Source organism: Colletes gigas, unplaced genomic scaffold, assembly GCF_013123115.1.
Source record: "Colletes gigas isolate AHSC1104 unplaced genomic scaffold, ASM1312311v1 Colletes_gigas_Sc00008, whole genome shotgun sequence".
NCBI classification, from domain to species: Eukaryota; Metazoa; Arthropoda; class Insecta; order Hymenoptera; family Colletidae; genus Colletes; species Colletes gigas.
Window position 1 is genome coordinate 7,033,889 of NW_025106637.1, and position 22,015 is coordinate 7,055,903.

Sequence of the window (22,015 nt, forward strand, 5' to 3'; positions counted from 1 at the left end):
GCAAACGTGACCGTGTAGTGGTTTAAATACATTTACTTGATGCACAATAGAGCAAGGTTCTACCTTGTACATGGATACGATAGATTATCAGCTCAAGTTAACTCAAATCCATCGGCTTTAACGGGCTTCTAGCTTGAAGTGTTTCTACCGGTTCCATCTTGCACAAGGTCAGCTTCCCCTAGTGGTTTATGAGATCCGTTGGTGCTGGATGCGATCGCGAGGGAACATGCTTCGAATATGGAATTATGCCCTTGGGAGGTGATTCAGCAGCTTACGTGATCTCGCATGCTCGGTTTACGAGAATTCCCTTCGTGTCCTCGAAGATGAGATAATAAGATAGCAGATGGCCATTACTACTCGCGCCAGGCGTTAGTGTACACGAGCCTGATGACACTATTCGCGGTCCATGGATAATTTCGAGTTCAAGCGAACGACCAAAAATATTTCCAATTATTTTCTGTTATACTTTTATCGTATTCCCAAGAGAGGCGTCGAAACGAATACTTTGAGATTACTTCTTTCCATTAAATAAGATCAGTATTTGCTAAGTATAGCTAAGTTCATTTCGACTAACCGATTATGGTCTCAGTTGTGAGAAATTAGGGATTTGACTCGCACGGAATGCATCCTATTAGTACTGCCATCTCGATAGACTAGGACAGTCTCGCGATGATCGAGGAGGATATTACGCAAACACCTGTGCCTTGAATACATCTGAGATACAAAAGTTGACGCTGGGAATTTGCTATGCACGGATACGAGAACCCGAGATGCTCCATTTAGGGACAAATTTTACGTAATGAAGTTTACACAGCTATTAGCTTTAATAGGGCTGTAGAAGCGGCCTGAAGTGGTTTTAATACTTGCACAAGGTCATTTGCTTTCCCCGGTGAGTGAAAGCTACCTCCACCGAAGGCAAAGTACAAGTTTGAATTCAGTTGAACACGTCTCGCTGAACAGTCGCCGTGTACAAGGATTATTGTATTTTCGGTCTTAAATTGGCGAACTCAGAATTTGATAATCCCTTTACGAATTCGACTGGAAGAACGCCTTATTACAAGATTAAACTTTAGCATACAACGAAACCTTCGTATCTTCTATAAGTTTCCATGCGTTCACGGAGCGAAAAGATGGTAATATTTTATGTCGATATTAGTAGTTGAAATTTTGTCAAAGATGGTGAATTAGTCGATGAGCTCGAAAGAGCTCGGAATATTAGATCGAGGAGGGATCGAAGTTTTCGTAAAAATGTTTTGCGATCTGAAACTTCGCAAAATGCACAGCGTTTTAACTGGAAATACCGTACTCGATAAAGAAAAGAACAAAAAGATTTATACAATGGGCTTACCTTGATATCGACCCTCATTGTGGATTTCAAGTTTCCACGTGCCGTGTGGCCTTTCGCCCCAAGTGTGAACCGACATAAATGGCCATTGACTGAAACCAGCCTTCGAGACGTCGTGTTGCCTTTTTGCAAGCAGAGTACTCTTCGTACCCTGTGGAGATGTTAGTTGTATCTGAAGATCTCCTCTTCTGGAGGCCATCAGAGATACCTTCGCCTACGAAAGCCGAGTAATATTAAATTGGAGCGTACGAAATATTGTTTCTATATACATATTGGTTTGGAACACAAGGTCGGGCTGTTCTCTCTTCAAATTTAATTCTTGTCAATTTTTACTTAAATATTATTTGTTGGCAATAATAAAAATCAAATCAATGTTCTTGAATGTAGTGTTGACAAATGGGAATGCTAAATCGACAGAAACGAGCACTTTCGACGTCTGTTTCTCTTAGCTTTCAAGCTACAAGCTTCTTGAAAACAACGAGATAGTCAATGCGAAGCTCCATGTTCAATAAACGTATCACCTCGATGAAGCTATTCAACGAAAACGGCCCGATCGGCGAAATGGCGTGATTTTTCAAAACAACGCTTGTGCACACACCACCAATATGACCAAAATCGCCATTGAAACGCTCGATTGGGAAGTTCTTTTGCACCGTACTTTCCACATCTTGCAAGGAGATCGTAGACAATGAAGGAAAATACATTCTTCGTTGATTTATCGAAGGAATAAAATTTGAAAAGAAACAGCGCGAACTTATGTTCCATCCTAGTAGGTTAAACTTCATGCTGTGACATTGTTGCTACGCGTTAGTAATCTCATAAGCTGTCGAACTTTCAAAAATATTTTCAGGATTAATTAACCTTCTATAGACCAAATTTTTCTAATACTTTGATCGATACGTATCAACAATAGGGTTAAATTAGAATTAAAAAATGTAGATAATGGGTACGTTTAGAATCACGTTTGGGTATAGAGGGTTAATTGAACGATGATACGATTATCACAACCCACCAGTTCGATGGCTAATTAAAATGTTCACCGTACTAATACGATAAATTGTAATTAGACAACAAATACGCGGAAAATGATTTTGCTTGCGTACGTTTCTGCAAAACGTCTCTGAATAAAAATTAAACAGCGCGCGAGAACATTTACGGCAGTTCTTCGCGTCGAAGTGATTGAACCCTGTTAAGAGGAAAACTATTAACCTTCTGCTTGCGCGAGTGACACGGTACTTACCTGCACGTGCTCGAGAAAATTAACACCGCTACACTCCTTGACGTGCAATTCCAGACTTAACTGGCTCTTTGGTGGTATTGGCCTATAATATATATGAAATTTAGGTCAGCCACGGAAGTAGAACACGGTGTATCTCGACTTTATTTTGAAATGCTTATTCCGTCGATTTCGTTAAAAAAAATTTTTGTACTTATTAAGGCGTCGCCTTGCAAGCTTTCGCGAATTACTTTTAATAAATTGCTGCCATCGGTAGGTGAGACAATAGAAAATTTAGCTCTGGAAGAGGGAAGAGGAAACTCGATGTGTCTCAAGACTTACCTGCCCATGTGTGGCGCTGAAACCTCGCATTTATGTTGTTCTGGTACTGTTCGCCACCTCCTGGCCAAACGCACCATGGCGGCGGCGTCCATCAACCCATAGCCAAAACTATGACTCACTGAAAACAAATTTGAAGAATTATTTTGACAATTTTTGTAATTTTTCTTGATATTGCACAGTGATACATCAAAATTTCTTTCTACTTTTTTGATTTGTTATAAATAAAAGTTTATCAATCTGATGTTGCACCATTCATAAAGAATAAATAAAAAATTAAATTCAATTGGTTAATGAGATCATTATAATTTATCGAGAACACGACTACGCCTTCAGAATTTTCATTCCGGAAGCACAATCGCGGCATCGATAAATTTGATTAATAATGAGTTTCGTACTTCGATACATATTGTTTCAAGAATTAAAGGGCGTTTCGTTCAGGTTTTCCTGATGGGCTCGTAAACCATGATAAAATGCCATTTAATTTTTGAACCAATCTGTTTTGAATTTTCTGGTGTTCATTATTATTCAGATTTATCCAAGTCATAATTCAGCTTTCGTCGTGTTTTCGATGAATTACAATGCACTGATTAACGGTGGAGTTTAATTCTCGACATTGATATTATATTGCAGAATTATATTATAATTTTCTAATTATATGATATTAAGAAATTTAAAGGTTTCGAACACGGTACTGTCCCCTAATTTTCTCGTTAAAATTCCTTTTGGGTGTTCGTAAAACGATTGTCAATAAAGTTGCAAAACAGTTTGGCGCGCTCCTCGTTTTCAAATAGAAAGATACAAAAGTTCATCGACAAAATCTGACAATTTCAACGTCTGTTTGTTTAAAAAACAGGGGGATAAGCGTGGAGAACGGCTTGGTAACTTTATTAAAGGGCCGGGGTAAGTTCGAAAAGCGTTGGTACATGGAAGATTGAAAAGTTTTGGACGTAAGTTTCCGGCTCACCGTTTCGTCCGACACCGTTGGTTACCCAGTCGGGAGCTTTCAAGTTTGCGGGTTTCGCTGTCCTCACGACGATGTGTTGCATGTCTCTCCAGGTCAACTCTTTGTTCGCCTCGAGGGCAAGGGCGCAGATGCCGGCGGCCAACGGTGCCGATGCAGACGTTCCCGTGTGACTGCTCGTGCAATAGTGATGCAGGTCGGTGGTCACTACTTGCTTCTCACCGGTTGAACCAGAACTGTAGGTGGTTGCGAGAGTCGAGGAACAGGCCTCGCTGTACCAAGGCACCTGACCATTCTCCGTGGCACTGCTGATGGACAACGTCCAGATGCTGTTCGTATAACCGTCGCAGTTGCAGTTGTCGTGATCCCTGCCTCCGTTTCCTGACGCCCACACGAAGATCGACCCTTTGCCGTTCCGACCCTGCCGATCAAAGCGACGAATTTCATTAATTAATTGCACGTTTCGGGTCGAGAATCCTTTCAGTGGGCAGGAAATGATTAATTAACACACTCTATACGATCGAATGTGACGTGTCTTGGTCTTTGATGGATCGTGCATATATCAGATTTCGTATATTACCCCCTCAAAAGTTTTCAGACAGCTACAAAATTTAAAAAGAAAATATTTTATATACTATTTAGAAATTATTGGATTAATTGATATATATGCAGGATGATTGTGTTTTATTTTCTTTTACACAAAAATGTTGTATCCAGACTTTAGTTTGTGGTATTTCATCTCTACGTTAAATTTCCATGTCGCGTTTAAGCACCAAAGTATTCGAGAATATAATTGATTCGATTAATTTATTCTTCAAGGGGTAGTAATTTAAAATTTAGTATACCTTCGTTACAACGATTTTGTCGAAGCGTCTCTAGGAAATATTAAGTCGATTAGCAAGTACAGACTGCCTTGCAAACTACCGCGAGCAGAGAGTCTCTTTATGAATATTAAATTCGCATTGTGGGGTGGTAGTAGTTGGTAACATCAATATTCTGTGAGTATTTAAATGTTACGGTGCAGATAATTTTCTAAATGGTAATTCCGACGATTCTTTTAACAACTCGTTTAACAGAATTGCAAGATTATCTAACAAAACATTACTAATATTAACTATACACCTATGCTTTGAAATCCATATTTCTTTCTTTCTGTCGTGACACCACGCGGGTAATTGATTAAAAATTAACGTGAAATATAAACGAGTGTTTTCAAAATGGTACAACATCCGTACAAGTGGAAGTAATTTACCGAATAAAAGGATTGCAGAAAAATGATGAACGATGAAACTCACGTATAATTCGAGTCTTTATGGATTATAAACTAGAAGTATTGAAATTTATTTTTCGTCGGGGCTGTTTTAACGAGATCCAACGGGGTACCTTCTGACATTTGCATATGACTTGCGGGCTGCCTACCAGTGAGCAAGGTTAAAATGGTAATTCGTGCAGGTGCAGAGTCGCAGGGACAGTTCGTCTAAAAGCAGCCAATTAGAAACTTTGGGAGGGCTAACCTCGTCGGCTGAGTCTGTTAAGCCAGGTCTAAACGAAGAAGTTCGTCGTTCTGCGGCGTAATCGAATTACGGTTGTACGAGGCAACGACCTTTTTCGACGAACGAAAGAATCATTTCTCGATTGCCCGGATAATTACCGGAACCGTCGACGTTCGCTAGGTAATACTAATTATCGGGCAGTTTGATTCTTTTTTCTTTCGTCGCGTTATTAACTTCGCGACGTCGATTGTAACCTTCGTTGAAACTTTCGGGTCTGCGGAGACTTTTAATATTCAGGGTATCAAGAAAAATGTCATCGACCGAGAAAGGTAACGGAAATCAAAGCAAGTAAAGAGGACACTTTGTAAGTTCTTGAAACTTGTATCATATTTATAAGTAGAATATCGATTCGATCAAAGGTACATCTTCATGCAGATGTTCTTTCTATCAATCGCAGTTTTTCACGATATACAATCGAGAGGGACGGGAATTTAACTTTGTAATATGGGGAAAAATGTTGATAAATTAAACATTGGTACGTATCGTTTCCCTTAAGAGCCGTCTCTTTAATTCATACGCGTATCTGCGTTATGACAATCTCTTGGTTCGATGCAACGTCGGTTGACACGTAAGTTCGTTGTCTGAGGAACGTGATAAAGGGCCTTCCTTCTCCCCTGACAAACCCAATGAGAGTTGGTTCCGCGCGACTGCTAGGCGTATTATACATCGAGATAACAACGAGGTAGCTGCTTTTCTATTGTCGCCCCGCAGAGATTCGAGGAACGCTTTCAGGTGATACATTTCTGTGAATTTCATTCCGGGAAACAGATCTGGCGATACTGTCGCGGCGGTTAGATGAGATTTTTCTTGTATCACAAACGAAATATGTAACGAACTTTCCGTTTTCCGACGAGACTCTCAGAGAACTCGTAAAGAGATTTAGAAACTTTACTCGTCAATAAGGTAGTTCAAAGAACGACCACAAAAAGGAAACAGAGATTGAATACGGAAATTGAGATAGATCGCGTGAAATCCCAGGCAAACGTATTATTTTTATTTCAGTTTGGCGAAAGAGTGATTGTTACGTGGTAATTAAACGAGTACCTTTGAATAATAGATAAATAACGTTCTACAATTACAATTTTTATTCGATTTTATTAATTTTGAAGTCCATGGATATTTGGGGAGCAACGTGAATTTAGTATTTTATTAAACTCTTCGATCGCGTTTACCGAGTTTGCACTCATGATTTTCCTTGTAATTTGTAAGTTTAAAAAAAAAAAATTCATCATTGACGGTTGAAATGCATTCGAATTCGTCGAAATTATACGGCGCGATGTAACGTTGCAGAATATTTACTAACCTTCGTGATTCCTTCGATGAAAGCTCTAGTGGCAAGTTCACCGGGGCCATCGACGGTTTTTCCATCGTCATCCGGCCCCCAGGAGGCACTGTAAATGTCGATGTGCTGAGGATTCAGACTCAGTGACCTGGCTTCGACAGCGTCGGTTACGTCTCCGTCCAACATTCTCACCCCTGCGCGACGAAAGCAAAACGAGAAATCTTTAATTAAATTGCCCGTGTCGTGCTCGAATTTCGTTTTCAGATATTTACTTCTTGTCGTACTTCTGTGTTTTATTTGACCCTCGACTGGTAGAGTGGAATACTTCTTACATAAACGTTAAGGTGATCAACCTTGATAAAAAAAATACAAACGAATGTGCAGGAAAATCACGCTGAAATATTTTATTACTTTTGTAATTCAATAATGAAATAATCGAAGCAAAAATAGTCGGTAGGATAGAATCAGTAATTAGTATTAAGAAATAGAAACAACAGTATATAGAATAAAATGTGGCAGAAGATCGTGTTCTTTAAAAATCTATTTTTTTGTCTTTATTTTATATTAAACTTTAGTTTACTTAGCAAGAATTGACCAAGAATTTACCAAGATTAGCTTAAAATTAAAATTTAAAAATTAAATTAAAGATTTGGCAATAAAGAATCCGTTTAATTATTACAGTTAACTGTTTACTGAAATTTAATAGAAACAGTAAGGGTAATTTTGAGCCCACACTATCAGGCGAGGGTTAAAAACCAAACGATACGTGTATTTTTATGAAAAATAAATGAATTTATTAAAATTGTATTATATTGTTAATTATTGCTGCGCTAAATTATTTGACGATTAATACACATGGTAATTTTTGTAACGTTTCGTTCGTAGTTAGAATTTAATTATAATATATAGATTTATATTATTGGTTTCAAAGCACGTTTGTAATAAGCAGTTTCGCCACTGTTGCATATTGTCCCTAACTAGAGGCGAGGCTACTACCGGTTACTGCATCGGTTACAGTTTTGAACTTGCTACCAATTACGGAATCGAGGCTAATTTCGTCCTCCCAATTTGAGTCTACGTGACAATATACTAGCAAATCTTGTTAAATTTGCACAACGTGCAGATGGTTACCTGTGTGCTCCAAATTAGTCTCCCTCTTTATTAATTACGATCTGTTTTATAAAGGACGCGTATCATCGAAGATGAAATAGTCACGGAATCGTAAAACGACAATACAGAAATATTAAAAACGAGCAACGAAACAAATAATACCAATTTGTGGATTACGAATAAAAATTTCTGTCCATTGTTGTATGTTTGCAATAGTATCAAGCACTTGTTGACTTCAACAAATTATTTAAAGGACTTTTCTAATTAATTTGAAACTTTCTTATTTGTCTTACGTTCAAAAATGTTGAAAAAAATTATTGTAGGATACAAATAATTCTTAGAGTTGTTTCATGTTGTCAAAAAGCAACTTTCATAGATTACGAATGTGGGTGGAGCAAAAAACTGAGATTTATGAAATAATGCAAATCGATGAAGAAAATATGGGTTTCACAGACAGAAATTTAGATTCCAATGTAATATTTTTAAATGTTCCCGAAACGTCGTACTAACAGAAAATTGTAAAAAAAAATACACAATACTTTTATCTTTTGGTTCGAGGGGTTGAATTCGATTTATTGAATAGACTTACCACCCACGCCAGCTCCAAACGCGACGCCGACAGCGCAGATAGAATTATTAGCAGTTGCAGCAACTTCACCAGCGCATCTGGTTCCATGTCGATTACTGTCTAACAGATCGTACCTTGGCATGGGATCTTCGTCGTGATTGTTAACGTCATAGCTAGCTTGCGGATCCTGGAATCATAATTAAATTCTTCGTGTGAATCGTATGCTTTAAACTTCCTTCGTTACGTAATTATACTCACTATATTTTATATCATTTTTTCTGTTGTCATATTTGAGTATTTTCAAGATACAACAACCCCTTTCAATACAATTATATATTTTTTATACGCGAAATATATTCAAATATTTAAATTGAAAAATGTTTAGTTTAAAAAATTATTTTAATTTTAACACGACAGATGGAACTAAGTTTGTTTTAAAATTATGCCAAGTGTTTATTTAGCAAGTCTATCAAACTCAAAATAATTTGAAGTCATAGTTAATTACCATATTTTAACAAGTATCATCATACATAACATACTAGAATATTTTGTTCTCATAACGAGTGTAATAAAAGAAGATAATTTTAAATTCATCGTGATCGGAATGATCGATTTTTAGCACTATGTCAGATCGTGCAACAGACTGCTTTGTTTTGCTTAAATTACTGATTTTCACTGAGATAGGGGGAATGAAGCGATAAGTTGGCAAGTCAATACCGAGTGAACTAGTTTTGGAATTAGTGAATACACCTTGGCTACAATTTTACGAAGTTTGCTTGGAATATCGATTTCCTACTGATTTCGATGTAATTGCTTTTTCCTTCGGGCGGTTTACAAGAGATTGTTTCAAAGTTTCGAGTCCGATATTACAGTTCTCATCCCCTTTCGCACGAAATTACACCTGAACGCTCAACCGGGTCTCATGGACATAAAATATTTCTATCAGGCTCATTAATTTCCTTCGATCCATCGTTACTTCATATATGCTTCATCCAAAAACAAATTTATACAAAAGTTATCTTATTTCATATTTTACATGTTTTCACATTCATAATCTACGTTTTCTAGATTATTAATAATTTAGACATTCGATTCTTAATTTTTGTTTTATCGAGGACCAATAAGGATTTTTATTGCATTCATGAACTGTTAGTACTCTATACTTTCTAGTGAGGCATCATTACTATTATATTATTATTATTATTTCAATTTTTATTCATATTCATAGATGATATAATTGTCTTTGTTCCGAATGAAGTAGCTTATTTAAAACTGACATGATTTTTGTTTATTATTTTTGTACTCTTGGCTGCTCCTGTGTATCGAGCGATATAGTTTCAATTTACTGGTGGTGGCTTTTATTTGATCGAGGTAGATATCAGGCCTATATGTACATCATTTAGATCAATATTGGAGTAATCAGCCGCGTCTGACCATGGACTTCCGTGTCTACTGCAAGATTGTAGAGCTCTACACGCATTTCTCTGCGGTTGCCTTATTAACCTCGGTCATCCACTAGCAAACACACAGTCCGCGTGTGGTTCAAGATTGCTCTTTGACTCGCTGGCTGATTCTGAATTCCACTAGTAACATCGATAGCTCGGTACAGGCTCTTTCATTGAATCTCCGTTGCTCGTTCTTTCGCATCTCTTCTATCGCTCTTCAACCACGTTGCAGCCAAATCCGCGAATGTCGTAATTAATTCGCTATATCGCGATAACTTTCATCCGTAACTAGTTAGGAATTTGACGTTTAGTATGTCGGGCAACTCACAGAAGTCACTAAGTGGTGGGATGGTTTTTAGGACCATTTGAACATTCGTACGTGTCCCTGTTTTGCAGCTTACCATCCCTCTTGTTCGTTCTGTTTGCCTCAAAGCCGCTGTTGGCCTTTGATCTTTGCGCAGAGATAGACGAATCTCGAGAAATTACTCAAAAACGGAGCTTCTCTTTGCACCGTCGGGGCAGTTTAAATTTTCCGACTAATAAAGCATTATTACGATCGACAGGTATTAATGATTCGTTCCTGGATTTTGTAAATGATTTCGATTTGACATTTTAAACTAGGAATGCCAGATACAGTAGTTTTCCCATATTCTTCATTTTTATTCGGTTGTTCTAGATATTTGTTCATTTTCATCGCGTATTATCGTTTTTATTAATGGTGTAACTCATCAGCTGGTATACTTTCCAGTTGGTAAATATTATACAACAATGCCCGCGTTCAATATAGCTTCCCGAGGATAGTAAATAAAAGAACTTACGTAATTTCTACAGAGATCGGGATGATCCTTTTCCAATCCGTCGTCGAGAATCGTGACCACGACACCACGTCCTGTAATTCCATCCGCCCAAGCTTCCTGTACGTTCATATCCAATCCGTTCCCCCTATTCTGAAACATATTATCGATAATTTCATTTTAATAGAACTGTCTCTGTCAAACGTCTACTTAGAAATTCATGAAACTGCTGTTAAATTTCGTTTGTCAGATCAATCCATTAAACTCGACGATGGAAATAACAATTATTTTGAAAGTAACTAACCAAATACCACATTTGGGGCCACCTTTCGTCATTCAGAATGGTCTGCAGGTTGGACGGGCCGCGTTTGATTATCAGGTCTCGTTTCGTTCGTGACTTTACCCGCTGCTGTTCTGCACGACGCACCCTGCGGTCTTGTATTAGCCTCTGGTGTATCCCGAGATGCGGTTCCGTGGACCTCTTCACCACCGATGTGTGCACCATGTGGTACCAGTCGTCGACTATCTGCAGAAAAGAACAATCTCGTATTAATATGTTTGTCCCATAATCGCGGAATCTAGCTCGACCCGCTCTATGCGCCGGCAACGAATGAATTTTAACGAGGATCATTGTTCCTGAATGCGACTGGCTGCTTCCTACGGGTATATAATTTACCCTTTATGATTCATCCGTTTTCCACAGACAATGTAATTCACGAGGAGACAGGAGCTTGTACATTTGCCCGTTGGAATAATATTTACCAAGATTTATTCTACCCTGTCTCGTTGCTGGAGCAGAAAAGCACAGATACGTTTCCTAATTTTCGTAAAACTTAGTAGAATTTCTCGAATCAAAAACTTCATACACAGAATCTTATAAACAGGTTACGTGTTTGTATTTAATTTGCAGGGGGGTATGAAATCTTAAAGAAATTTTTTATTTAATAAATTCATCTATTTCTATTTGTCAGATACAAGAGAATCGAAGAACGGGAATTACTACATTAATTTAATAACAAGAAGTGTTTTGTGTCATAGGATATACGTTTGTTAACTCGACTCGAACAAAGGTTTCTGTAAAAGAAAGAAAATCGTAAAAGAATGTTTTCATTGTGCAAACATGAACCTGGAACAGAAACGTTTCACATTTGGTTGGCTTTTTCATTAAGAACAAAGGATTTGTCATTTCCGGATCGAGACAAAAGTGCACGTTGCTCGTAAAGTCAGATTATTTGATGCACAAGTTTGTTCCTTAGTATGGCGATACGGAAAAGTGAAAACGTACGACGAAGGGAGACGATAAATGCGAAAAGTTGACAACATCCGTTACGGGCAGCCTTCTTACTACATATTTCTTTCCGTGTGACAAATTGGACTGCATTCTTTAAAATTGCACATTTGTTCCCGTCCATGGAATTTTAAATGTCTCGATCATATATCGAGAAGAACGATCAATGATCGAAGAACAGCACACGTTATATTTTCATCGTTATTATTTAGTATTTGGTTAAATAATTTTTAGAAAAGCAGAAATAATACTTTGTGCATAAATTGCAGTTTTAGAACGTTCCGTAATTATTTTTTTATTACACGCGTAGATAAACATTTTACGATTTTGTGCGAAACTCGGGACACGGGGCTTCGTACTAATTTATTTCAGTCACAGATATGTCCACCGCGACTCTACGTAATCACTGAGGATTCCCTCATTCCTTTATGTACATTTTGTTTTGCAGTGCCAGTTTGAACAGATAAGCCCCGCTCACGTCAGAACCGCCGCAGAAAAAGCAACAAACCAAAAACAATAAAATTTACCCATACCGGGCACGCTCTTTTTATCTGTTTGTTGATTTTTACGTTACACGTGGCTTAATTAAGAGACAACACCACCTTGGCGACAAAACAATGGATAGCTTTTACGATGAAAACGCTATGCACCGACGAAATTAAAAATTCTACGAGAAATTGAATAAAACGTCCGCTATAGTTTATTAATTCTGGCTACGTATTCGGCTGTTACAATCGGATGGACAAACATGTTTTCGTTCGCCCACGTTTCCCTTCATTTCCGTCACTCTTGTTCTTTTTAGTTCCTGGACAGAGATACGATCCAACGTCTAAACATCGCCAAGCTTCAGACGGATCTCGTTGCATCCATTTTCGAGAAAGCACGATGTCTCGTCTCAGCTATCGTCGGCAAACGCGGATCGAGACTGTTCTTCGACATGTAAATCCTTAATCGGATTAGATATTTTTGGTTCCTCCATTCCCCGCTGCTTTTAAACCGTTGGATCTTCTTGCGCGATGGTGGATCTCTACGTTGCGTTTTCGCTGGTATCTCTTCGGTTTTCATGTTTATTTTGGGCAATTTACGATCCCCGCTTTGCCATAATTCTTTGACGGCTGGACACTTGGTCAGACGATACTTCAGACTCGATACGTTTGGCTTGGTATTATTCACGTCCGTTATAGTGAACTGTTCCTTCGGTTTCGCGTACGAGCTGCTTCCGTATGCAGCGAAATTCGCTTCACTTCTCAGCTCTTCGTTCGTTTTGGTCGCTCGCGGAAGCTGAAAGTATTCCTGGTAAGTTTTATCAAACGAAGTTACGCACTTAGGCGAGGACGAGTGTTTTCGTTTTTTAACATACTCGCATTTTTTCAGCTCGACGTCATCACTGACGGATGAACTCACTAATGGACACTTCACTGAATCTCTCGATGCTGATATTTCTTTCTTCGGTTTGCGTCTGCCTGATTTCTGATAAGGAATGAACACTATAGGAGCGGGTTCGTTGAATCGCGTGTAACGTTTCTTGCGTGATGGTCGTTTCTGGGACCAATGATCAGGCTGTGGTGGTGGTGGATCAGGCTGTACACCTTCCGATAAGTTCGACTCCAAGTTATTGCAATCGTGTCTCGATGATTCGGGAAGCTTCACGGTATTGTATGTTTGAGAAATATTTGTTTCTGATGGACAGCCTGATTCAACCGAATCTGATGCTTTGCGTTTTCTAGGCATTTCATCCAACTTCTGGCTCCCTGGTGGGGTAATGCATTCAGTTTGGACAGGTTGGCGTTGCGAGAAGTAACATTCGCGTGTGAAATTTTGCTGATGAGTGGTAGGAACTTCTGATTTTTGTGGATATCTTTGACAGTCGTTTCCGGAAATGTTCGACGAGTTTAAAGGCGTTTGACACTGATTCGTGCAAGTTTGTTGACAATCATGGCTGGAAGTTTGTTGAACATTGCTGGGAACTTGTTCTACTGTTTTCGAAGGCATTTGGTGGTTGTTTGTGCAAGTTTGCTGACAATAATTAGGCCCATCGTTTGTTCCTCTTGAATACGTTTGACAATCGTGTCTAGAAGTTTGCTGAACATTGCTGGGAACTTGTTGTGACGTCTGTGAAGACTGTTGATAATGATTTGTGCAAGTTTGCTGACAATAGCCAGGTACTTCGTTTGTTCCTCTTGAACACGTTTGATAATCGTTTTTAGAAGCTTGTTGAACATTGCTGGGTACTTGTCCTGACGAGTTTGAAGATGCTTGACAGTGATTTGTGCAAGTTTGCTGACAACCTCCAGCAACTTGATCTGTTCCCCTTGAATACGTTTGTTGTAATGTTCTCGAAGGCGTTTGTTGATCGTTTGTGCAAGTTTGTCGACAATTGTTAGAGATTTCGTTTGTTTGTTTTGGATATGTTTGGCAGTCGTGACCGGAAACTTGATGAAAGTTGCTGGAAACGTGTTCTGATGTTCTTGAAGGCATTTGACAGTTGTTTGTGCAAGCTTGCTGACAATCGCTGGAACCTTGACGTGGTTTTCTTGAACATGGTTGACAATCGTGTCTGAAAGTTTTTTGAACGTTGCTGGAAACTTGTTCTGACGTTCTCGAAGACGCTTGACAATCGTTCGTGGAAGTTTGCTGACATTTGATGGGAACTTCGTTTGTTCGCCTCGAACATGTTTGATGGTTGTTTGCGAAAGTCTGCTGATAATTACCGGGAACCTGATCTGATTTTATCGAACTTGCTTGACAGTTGTTCGTAACAGTTTGCTGGTAAGTTGTAGGAACTTCTTTTCTGGAACATTTTTGACTATCTGATTTTGAATTTTGTTCAAACTGATAGGGCCGTCTTTTTACAAGTTTGAAAACATTTCGCTTTTCCATATGATTATTAATACGTGCTCGATTCAATACTCTTTGATGAATAGATGGTTCCTGAGAGAAAGTATGATTCGACAAATGTCTTCTTAGTATTACAATTTGCTGTTTAATTGTATCGCAAGTATCCCGTTTTCTAACACCATCCAATGATCTATTCAGAGCTGTATGTTTATGAAATGGAGTCTTCAAGGAACCACACAATATTTTCGTAGTGGAAAACGTATTTCTCGAAGATGAACCTTTCGTTTCTTGTAATTTGTATTTTTGACACAGAGATGACTGCAATTGGGCTTTGTTCTTCACATTGTTGTGTTGCATAAGTGGCTTCTTGATTTTATTCAGCGTCAAATTTCCTTTTGAGGATACCTATCGCATAGATTTCAGTTTTACTTAACTATTTGAGCAGCCTAATAAAACTTAATTTACTGCTAATGCATTATTTTTATTTACATATACACTTCTTTTTTCTTTGTCTAACAAGAAGAAAGCTTTTCTGAGAATCGTCTTAAATAAGGGGAATATAAAATATTTACCACTCGTTTACAAGGTTTCGCGAGTAACAAAAATACAATAAAAGTCGAAGACGACAGTTATTGTGCCACTAACGCGACGATACTACGTGTCTTTAATACAAACGGCGCCTTGTTAAAAAGTATCGCGATATAGTATTGCTTCGTTTCTTTAAAACTGCCAACTTACTGTCGGACAAATCTGTTTTTAATGGGGTAGCTTATCCGACAGAAACGACGATACCGAGCATTTTCGAGGCAAGTCGAGACGTCACTCATATTATCTGATACGAAAACTTTACCTTCCGAAATAAAAACGCCAACATCTTCTGCAACGAGTATTTTTCGACAAGAAGCTCACATTTTTTCTTTCTCCTGTTTCAGATTGTCTAGACCAATTGCTCCTTCAGACTTTGTATTTATTTCCCCTTCCCGTATAAATCTTGATCTCAGAGCGAACGGAGAGATTTACTGCATTCGAGGTTAACTGTTCCTTGGATTTGTCTCGAGTTATTTATTTCATTCGACTGGCCTTTAAAACTGATACATTCGGAAATATGGTATTGTGTAAACACCGAATTGGGTGCAAAAAATAGGTCGATTATCGTGGCGGCATAATGAATTGAATAGGATAAATACTATTCGAAAATAATTACTAAAATTTTGATTCTATAGTGGTGATTGAAAGTGGCTGCATAGTGTTTGTTTCTGTCTTCAGTTCGAAGGAAACGCAATGTGAATTTTAACTTTAATTTCAAGTTTAAAATTTTAACATAGTACGAGTTACCACGTTGCTTTGTTCGAGGAATTTAATTTCACGCCTTGAAAGAATATTCAATTTTTGATCCATTACTTCGATAAATGTTTAATTATTCCCTAAATGCACAGCACTTTGGAATTTCATTGACGTACACCTCGCGCAGAAACTATCAAATTCTGCTTGAGCCGCCGATGCTATAGGACATTTTGGAATCTATTCCTAAATTGCTTTAGTTCCGAGTGGCGAGTTCATCTTTGATATGTGGCTCGACATACGCAGACACTGATCGATCCGATTCATCATCAGTTTGGTTTACACGGCTGTAGAACACTCTGGCAAAGGCATTCCCCGATAAATTCCGTTTTGTAAGTTACCGAATACGTCGGCGTACGATGTACATGCAATAGCAAACCGTTTACAAGACGTTCCCAAATTAAATTAAAATCATTTTACTTGACAAGCTCTGGGTGCTCATAATGTTTTATCATACATTGGTTTCCTACAATGGCTCTCGAAATCTTTAGGACTAATTCTAATTTAATCGACCCTCCTGTCGAGTAGCCTCGAGAGACAGCAAAAAAAGAATTCATCTTTCCAACCATGTAAATTTTAATTTGTGCAATAAAGATACAAACATTAGCAGAGGAAAAATTGAAATTGTATCAACAATAATTTTGTTGGAAATTTGGATAATTATACGAAGAATTAATTATATTTTGCAAATGTCGCTCAAAAGATAATCGAGTATAATTTCGTATATCAGTATAATGCTGATACAAAGTCACCTACGAGACTAATTGATCGATCGATCTGCACCACGGTCGATTCATTAGGGATATTCTTGTGTCGGCTTATGCGATCCGGGCAGCCATGTGTGAGCTGATTGCTGAATTTGTAATTAACTGCGCGAAGTCCCAGCGTCGCCTCTTCAAACTAAATCGAAACTTCGAAAGGACGTCGGAAGCTCCGGCGGTCGGTGTTTGTGTAAGAAACTGCAACCTATTTACTGCCAATATTAATCGCGAGCCATGATCGATGACCAGTCGTCGTTATCGATGAGGATGATTTATAGCATCGAAGGTTGCTGCCTGACACGAGATGCATTTATGACACGAAATACTGTTCGCGGGTCGGGAAAGTATTATTCTTCGCGCGATACTGTACTTAATTGCTCGATTTCGAGTTAATTGATTAGAGACTGGTGTCCAAAATGTTACGTCCATTTACATATATTAATTTGCTTTTAATTTCTTCGACTTGCTTGCTTGGTAGTTTCTTTTTTAAAACGAATAACCAAAATTGTTACGTCCAGCGTCTGGCGAACGATCGAGGAGATATTTTACGCGTGATTCCGTTGGACACTGTTCGAGAGAATTCTAGTACGGATCATTGTCAGGCTCCAGGTCCATTCTGATTTGCGCATTACCACATTCACGGCTCAATCGATCACGATGTCGACCGGAATGCGTCGAATGTGATTTACTAGGAAGAGAGCTCTTCGCGCGATTTATGCGATTTACGGTTCCGTGCGAAAGCATTGATTGGCGTATTCTGGATTGCAATGTGCAGATAGCAGAAATTGTGGAAGGTCACGAAGAGATAATGGTAACCGTGATAGGGCTGGGGGCCAAGACATGATGATGGTAATTCCATAAAGTGGATTCCGAGCGAATCGGGCGAAAATTGAATGTCCGACGCCAGAAAGAAATTAGCGGCACGAAGGAATCGGTAATGCTCTCGAAGGCGGCAAAAGCTTCGAGAGTTCTTCGCGACTCCAAAAGAGCCAATACTGAGAGACGATTTGACAAACGAATGAAAAGTATAATCCCACGATACTTCTGATATACAATAAATTTTTATTTCACGAATTTCTTTAACGAAAAGCTGACGCTTCGATAGAGATAAATGCGTAACTTAACTAGATACCGTCGATCGTATAATTTGATCGCGGTTTAAGTTACTCAATAATGCATTATAATTTTCCGCAGAAGCAAAATACTTCCGGAAATCGTATAATAATTACTGCATGCGATAATTAATGTACGGCGCCGCTCGGTTTAATATTCAGTAATATAGTGCTTCCCATTTAGTGTTTCAATAAACTATCGCGGAGTTGAATTAGTTACTTTGGGCAGCGTTTAATCGCTCATTCAAATTCGTAACATCAAATATTGAAGGGACAATATTTGAACATTTAAAATGATTCACAGAATTTAACACCTATTTCATCCAATCAGCGTAGACGAATTACTTTTTTACTGTCCATAATATCCGATCAAATCTTGCTCGAGCAAAAAATATTATTTTCATTGGAGTTTTGCATATATTTTTTTACTAAGCGTCGATTCTATGTATATCTTGTTTCGATTTTCTTGTGTTTCGATCAAGCGTGATCGATCAGTCTGGTTCGGACGGCCGTCGAGTCCAAACGTCTTGGGGGTTTTTTATCGCGAACTTTTTTATATTTTATTTTTGCTGGACGTTTTATTTTGTAATTTATATAACGTGTACGTAATTGGCGGGATTCGATGGCGGACACGTTGATCAGATACTCGTACATTAAACGGAGATCTGAGTTTGGTAAGCAATGCGTCTTCCAGAACATCTTTCCTGTCGCCCAAGAACAGATCTGGCCGGATCCAACGGTAATAGAGAATTACGTCGTTCACAAGGAATGCGATGTTCACGTGCAGGCATGCAAGAAAATCGCGGCTCACGAGGTAATACTATTAACAGTAACGCGATGGCTAACCTTAAACCTGAATTGTCATTTTTGCCGAACACTTGTCGGAAGTGTTTGATCGAACCGGGTCAAACCGAAGAATACCTGGATCCAAGTTCGATCACGAAATAGACTAACACTTTGGGAAATTTTAGTGCATATTAAACACTCAAATTCAACGTCAGCTTGCTTTCGAATCACGTTAAAAGCTTTTGTCGATTTACATTGCAAGATGTTGAATTTATTACGCTGAATAATTCGCGATTAAAATATTAAGACAATTAATTCATTATTCAAAAATTGAACTCAACGTGAAACTGAATTTTTAAGAATTATTTTTGGGATCGAAATTTTGCAATCTCTGGTATTAAAGGCAATTTATTGTAACTATTTATTTGATACTCTGTTATTCTCGACTTTAGATGGGAAACCTGATACATTTGTTATTAAATATTATATGTTTGTATAATTCAATATCTTTCAATTTTCAAGTGTTGACAATTAAATATGTTTCACCATTAAAAGTGTTTGATCATAATGAATTGATTAATGGAGGATTTGAAATGCAAATTATTTTTCTATGCACAGCAACTAAATTTTTCCAATGCTGAGGTTCGAATGCTCAGCACGTATCGTGTACGGAAATTTAGTAGTTGTGGTTATCGAGTACATAGGTCGAAAGCTGATAAGAGTTCAACGCGCGTACTATACTGATCGAGTAACAAAGAATACGCCCAATCGACAATATTAGATTTTGCACATAGATATACTGAAAAATATTTCGAACGTGTTATTTTCTTGGCTGACGTTCATATTCAGGGTATAAAATTTAGTTACCGGCGAGCAATAATTTCCACAAGATATTTATGGCACGTCCAGTGTAGTCAATCATCGCATTTTATAAATGTATTCTACAAATCATGTGTCTGCTGTCCGAAAATTGGTCAATCTAAATAACAGGCTGGTGTACGTATGTGCACATTTTAAAAGCCTTTCGTTTCGTTTGGGCACAGTGAAAAACAAATTTTTTTTTCAAACAATAGCAATGAATGTCCAGGAGATTTATGAAATAACATCAAAATCTACGTGGATGCAATTTTAGGTCACTGTTGCATCGTGAAATATTAATTTTGAAAGTTTACCAAAAAAAAAGATACAATTTCACATCGAACTAGATAGATAAAAAAACATTTACGTCTTTCATAATTTTGGGGGGTAGTTTCAATGTTGAAGTGTCAGTTGATGTTCTTTCTAAGGGTTTGCAATTAATTGCAAGCAGTGTATCGAAGAGATCGATAATACAGACGATTTAATATCAGGTGCAAACAGTAAGGAAGTGCTTGAAAAATACAGGAGTATTGCACGAGGAGGGTGGCTGGCCAAGAGAAATCAATCCCAGGGATAACGAAGCCGTACATGGGTTTCGACGACGCGCAGAAAGAGAAGACAATTGGATTTTAAGTATGACACACCTTATGCCGGTGAGTTTTCTCCATTGCAACCAAAATTAGTTTTATGGCAATTTTCGTATAAAACATTTTAATTTCTGCCATCATCGATACCCTATGTTTTACATTCACGTGTTCGTTTCAACGAACATGACAGATGCTTTAAAAAATTCACACGCAGTAACTCTGTACGTAGCTAATGGAGCACTGTGTATTTCAAAACAACGCGGTGAATATCCACGACAATTACTTCGACGACTTGATTCCAACGCCTTTGGTAAAGGAGTATGACATAAGGTACATTCCAAAGTAACAATGCTAACTGAAAATTTCCAACAAAAACATTTTAATTTTTAATAGAAAATGCTTCGAAATTCTATACGTATGAAAGACGCTTTGTGTATAGAATTAAAGAATCTTTGTTTAAAATCGAACGGAAACCTGAACGCATAAGGGATGCAAATCGCGTTCGATACAACGTATTTCTGACGACTTCACGTCAGATATAAATCTCACGATATTAATAACTCGTTTTACGAGCTACACAGTTTGGTATGGAAAGCTGCTTGGTGCGCTTTAACGGCCAAAATCTTTTGTCTGGACTATGACACGAGTGCTTTATCGAGATATCGATTTCCCGATACACATACAGGGTGTTCGGTCACCCCTGGGAAACATTTTAATGGGGGATTCTAGAGGCCAAAATAAGACGAAAATCAAGAACACTAATTTGTTGATGGAGGCATCTTTAAAAAGTTATAGAAACATTTCCGGCCACACAGTATATTTTTGGTAAAGAATATTTTTCTCAGAAAATGGTTAGAATTTCGAGGGTATATGTATTGACCAAAAATGATTGTAATTGACCCCCGCAACGAAAAATAATTTTTCCAGAACGATTTGAAATTTTTTAATTTTGTCGACAAATTTTGCATCTTCTTGAATTTTTGTCTCGAAATTGGGTAGGATTTTACGGGTATGTCTATTCACCAAAAATGATTGTAATTGACTCCTACAACTGCAAATAATTTTTTCAGAACGATTTGAAAACATTTTTTTCACCGAAAAATTTCAGGGAAACATGTCAAAGTATGGTCAGACATATTCGGTAATGAATTTTTTTCTCGAAAGTGCGCAGGAATTCGATAGTATGTCTATTGACCAAAAATGATTGTAATTGACCCCTATAACTGAAAATAATTTTTCCAGAACGATTTGAAATTTTTTAATTTTGTCGAAAAATTACGCACCTTCTTGAATTTTTGTCTCGAAATTGGGTAGGATTTCACGGGTATGTCTATTCACAAAAAATGATTGTAATTGATCCATGCAATCGAAAATAATTTTTCCAGAACGATTTGAAATTTTTTAATTTTGTCGAAAAATTTCACATCTTCTCGAATTTTTTTCTAGAAAGTGGGTAGGATTTCGGGGGTATGTCTATTCAACAAATATGATTATAATTAACCTCCGCAACTGAAAATAATTTTTCCAGAACGAATTGAAATTTTTTAATTTTGTCGACAAATTTTGCATCTTCTTGAATTTTTGTCTCGAAATTGGGTAGGATTTTACGGGTATGTCTATTCACCAAAAATGATTGTAATTGACTCCTACAACTGCAAATAATTTTTTCAGAACGATTTGAAAACTTTGTTTTTCACCGAAAAATTTCAGGGAAACATGTCAAGGTATGGTCAAACATATTCGGTAAAGAATTTTTTTCTCGAAAGTGCGCAGGATTTCGATGGTATGTCTATTGACCAAAAATGATTGTAATTGACCCTTGCAACCA

General features: G+C 37.8%; 1 protein-coding gene across 1 annotated transcript in view; it reads right to left on the reverse strand.

Moving 5' to 3' along the window:
• The window catches only part of LOC122396695 (furin-like protease 1, isoforms 1/1-X/2), a 213,588-nt gene that overhangs the window by 24,670 nt on the left and 166,903 nt on the right, over positions 1-22,015 (reverse strand). Inside the window, exons 3-10 of the mRNA XM_043395308.1 lie at positions 10,921-11,142; positions 10,641-10,769; positions 8,399-8,564; positions 6,721-6,893; positions 3,868-4,285; positions 2,904-3,021; positions 2,586-2,667; positions 1,349-1,559 (exon numbers count right to left, since the gene is read on the reverse strand). Of these exons, the coding sequence (XP_043251243.1) occupies positions 1,349-1,559; positions 2,586-2,667; positions 2,904-3,021; positions 3,868-4,285; positions 6,721-6,893; positions 8,399-8,564; positions 10,641-10,769; positions 10,921-11,142 (1,519 nt within the window). The remainder of the gene's footprint in view (positions 1-1,348; positions 1,560-2,585; positions 2,668-2,903; positions 3,022-3,867; positions 4,286-6,720; positions 6,894-8,398; positions 8,565-10,640; positions 10,770-10,920; positions 11,143-22,015) is intronic.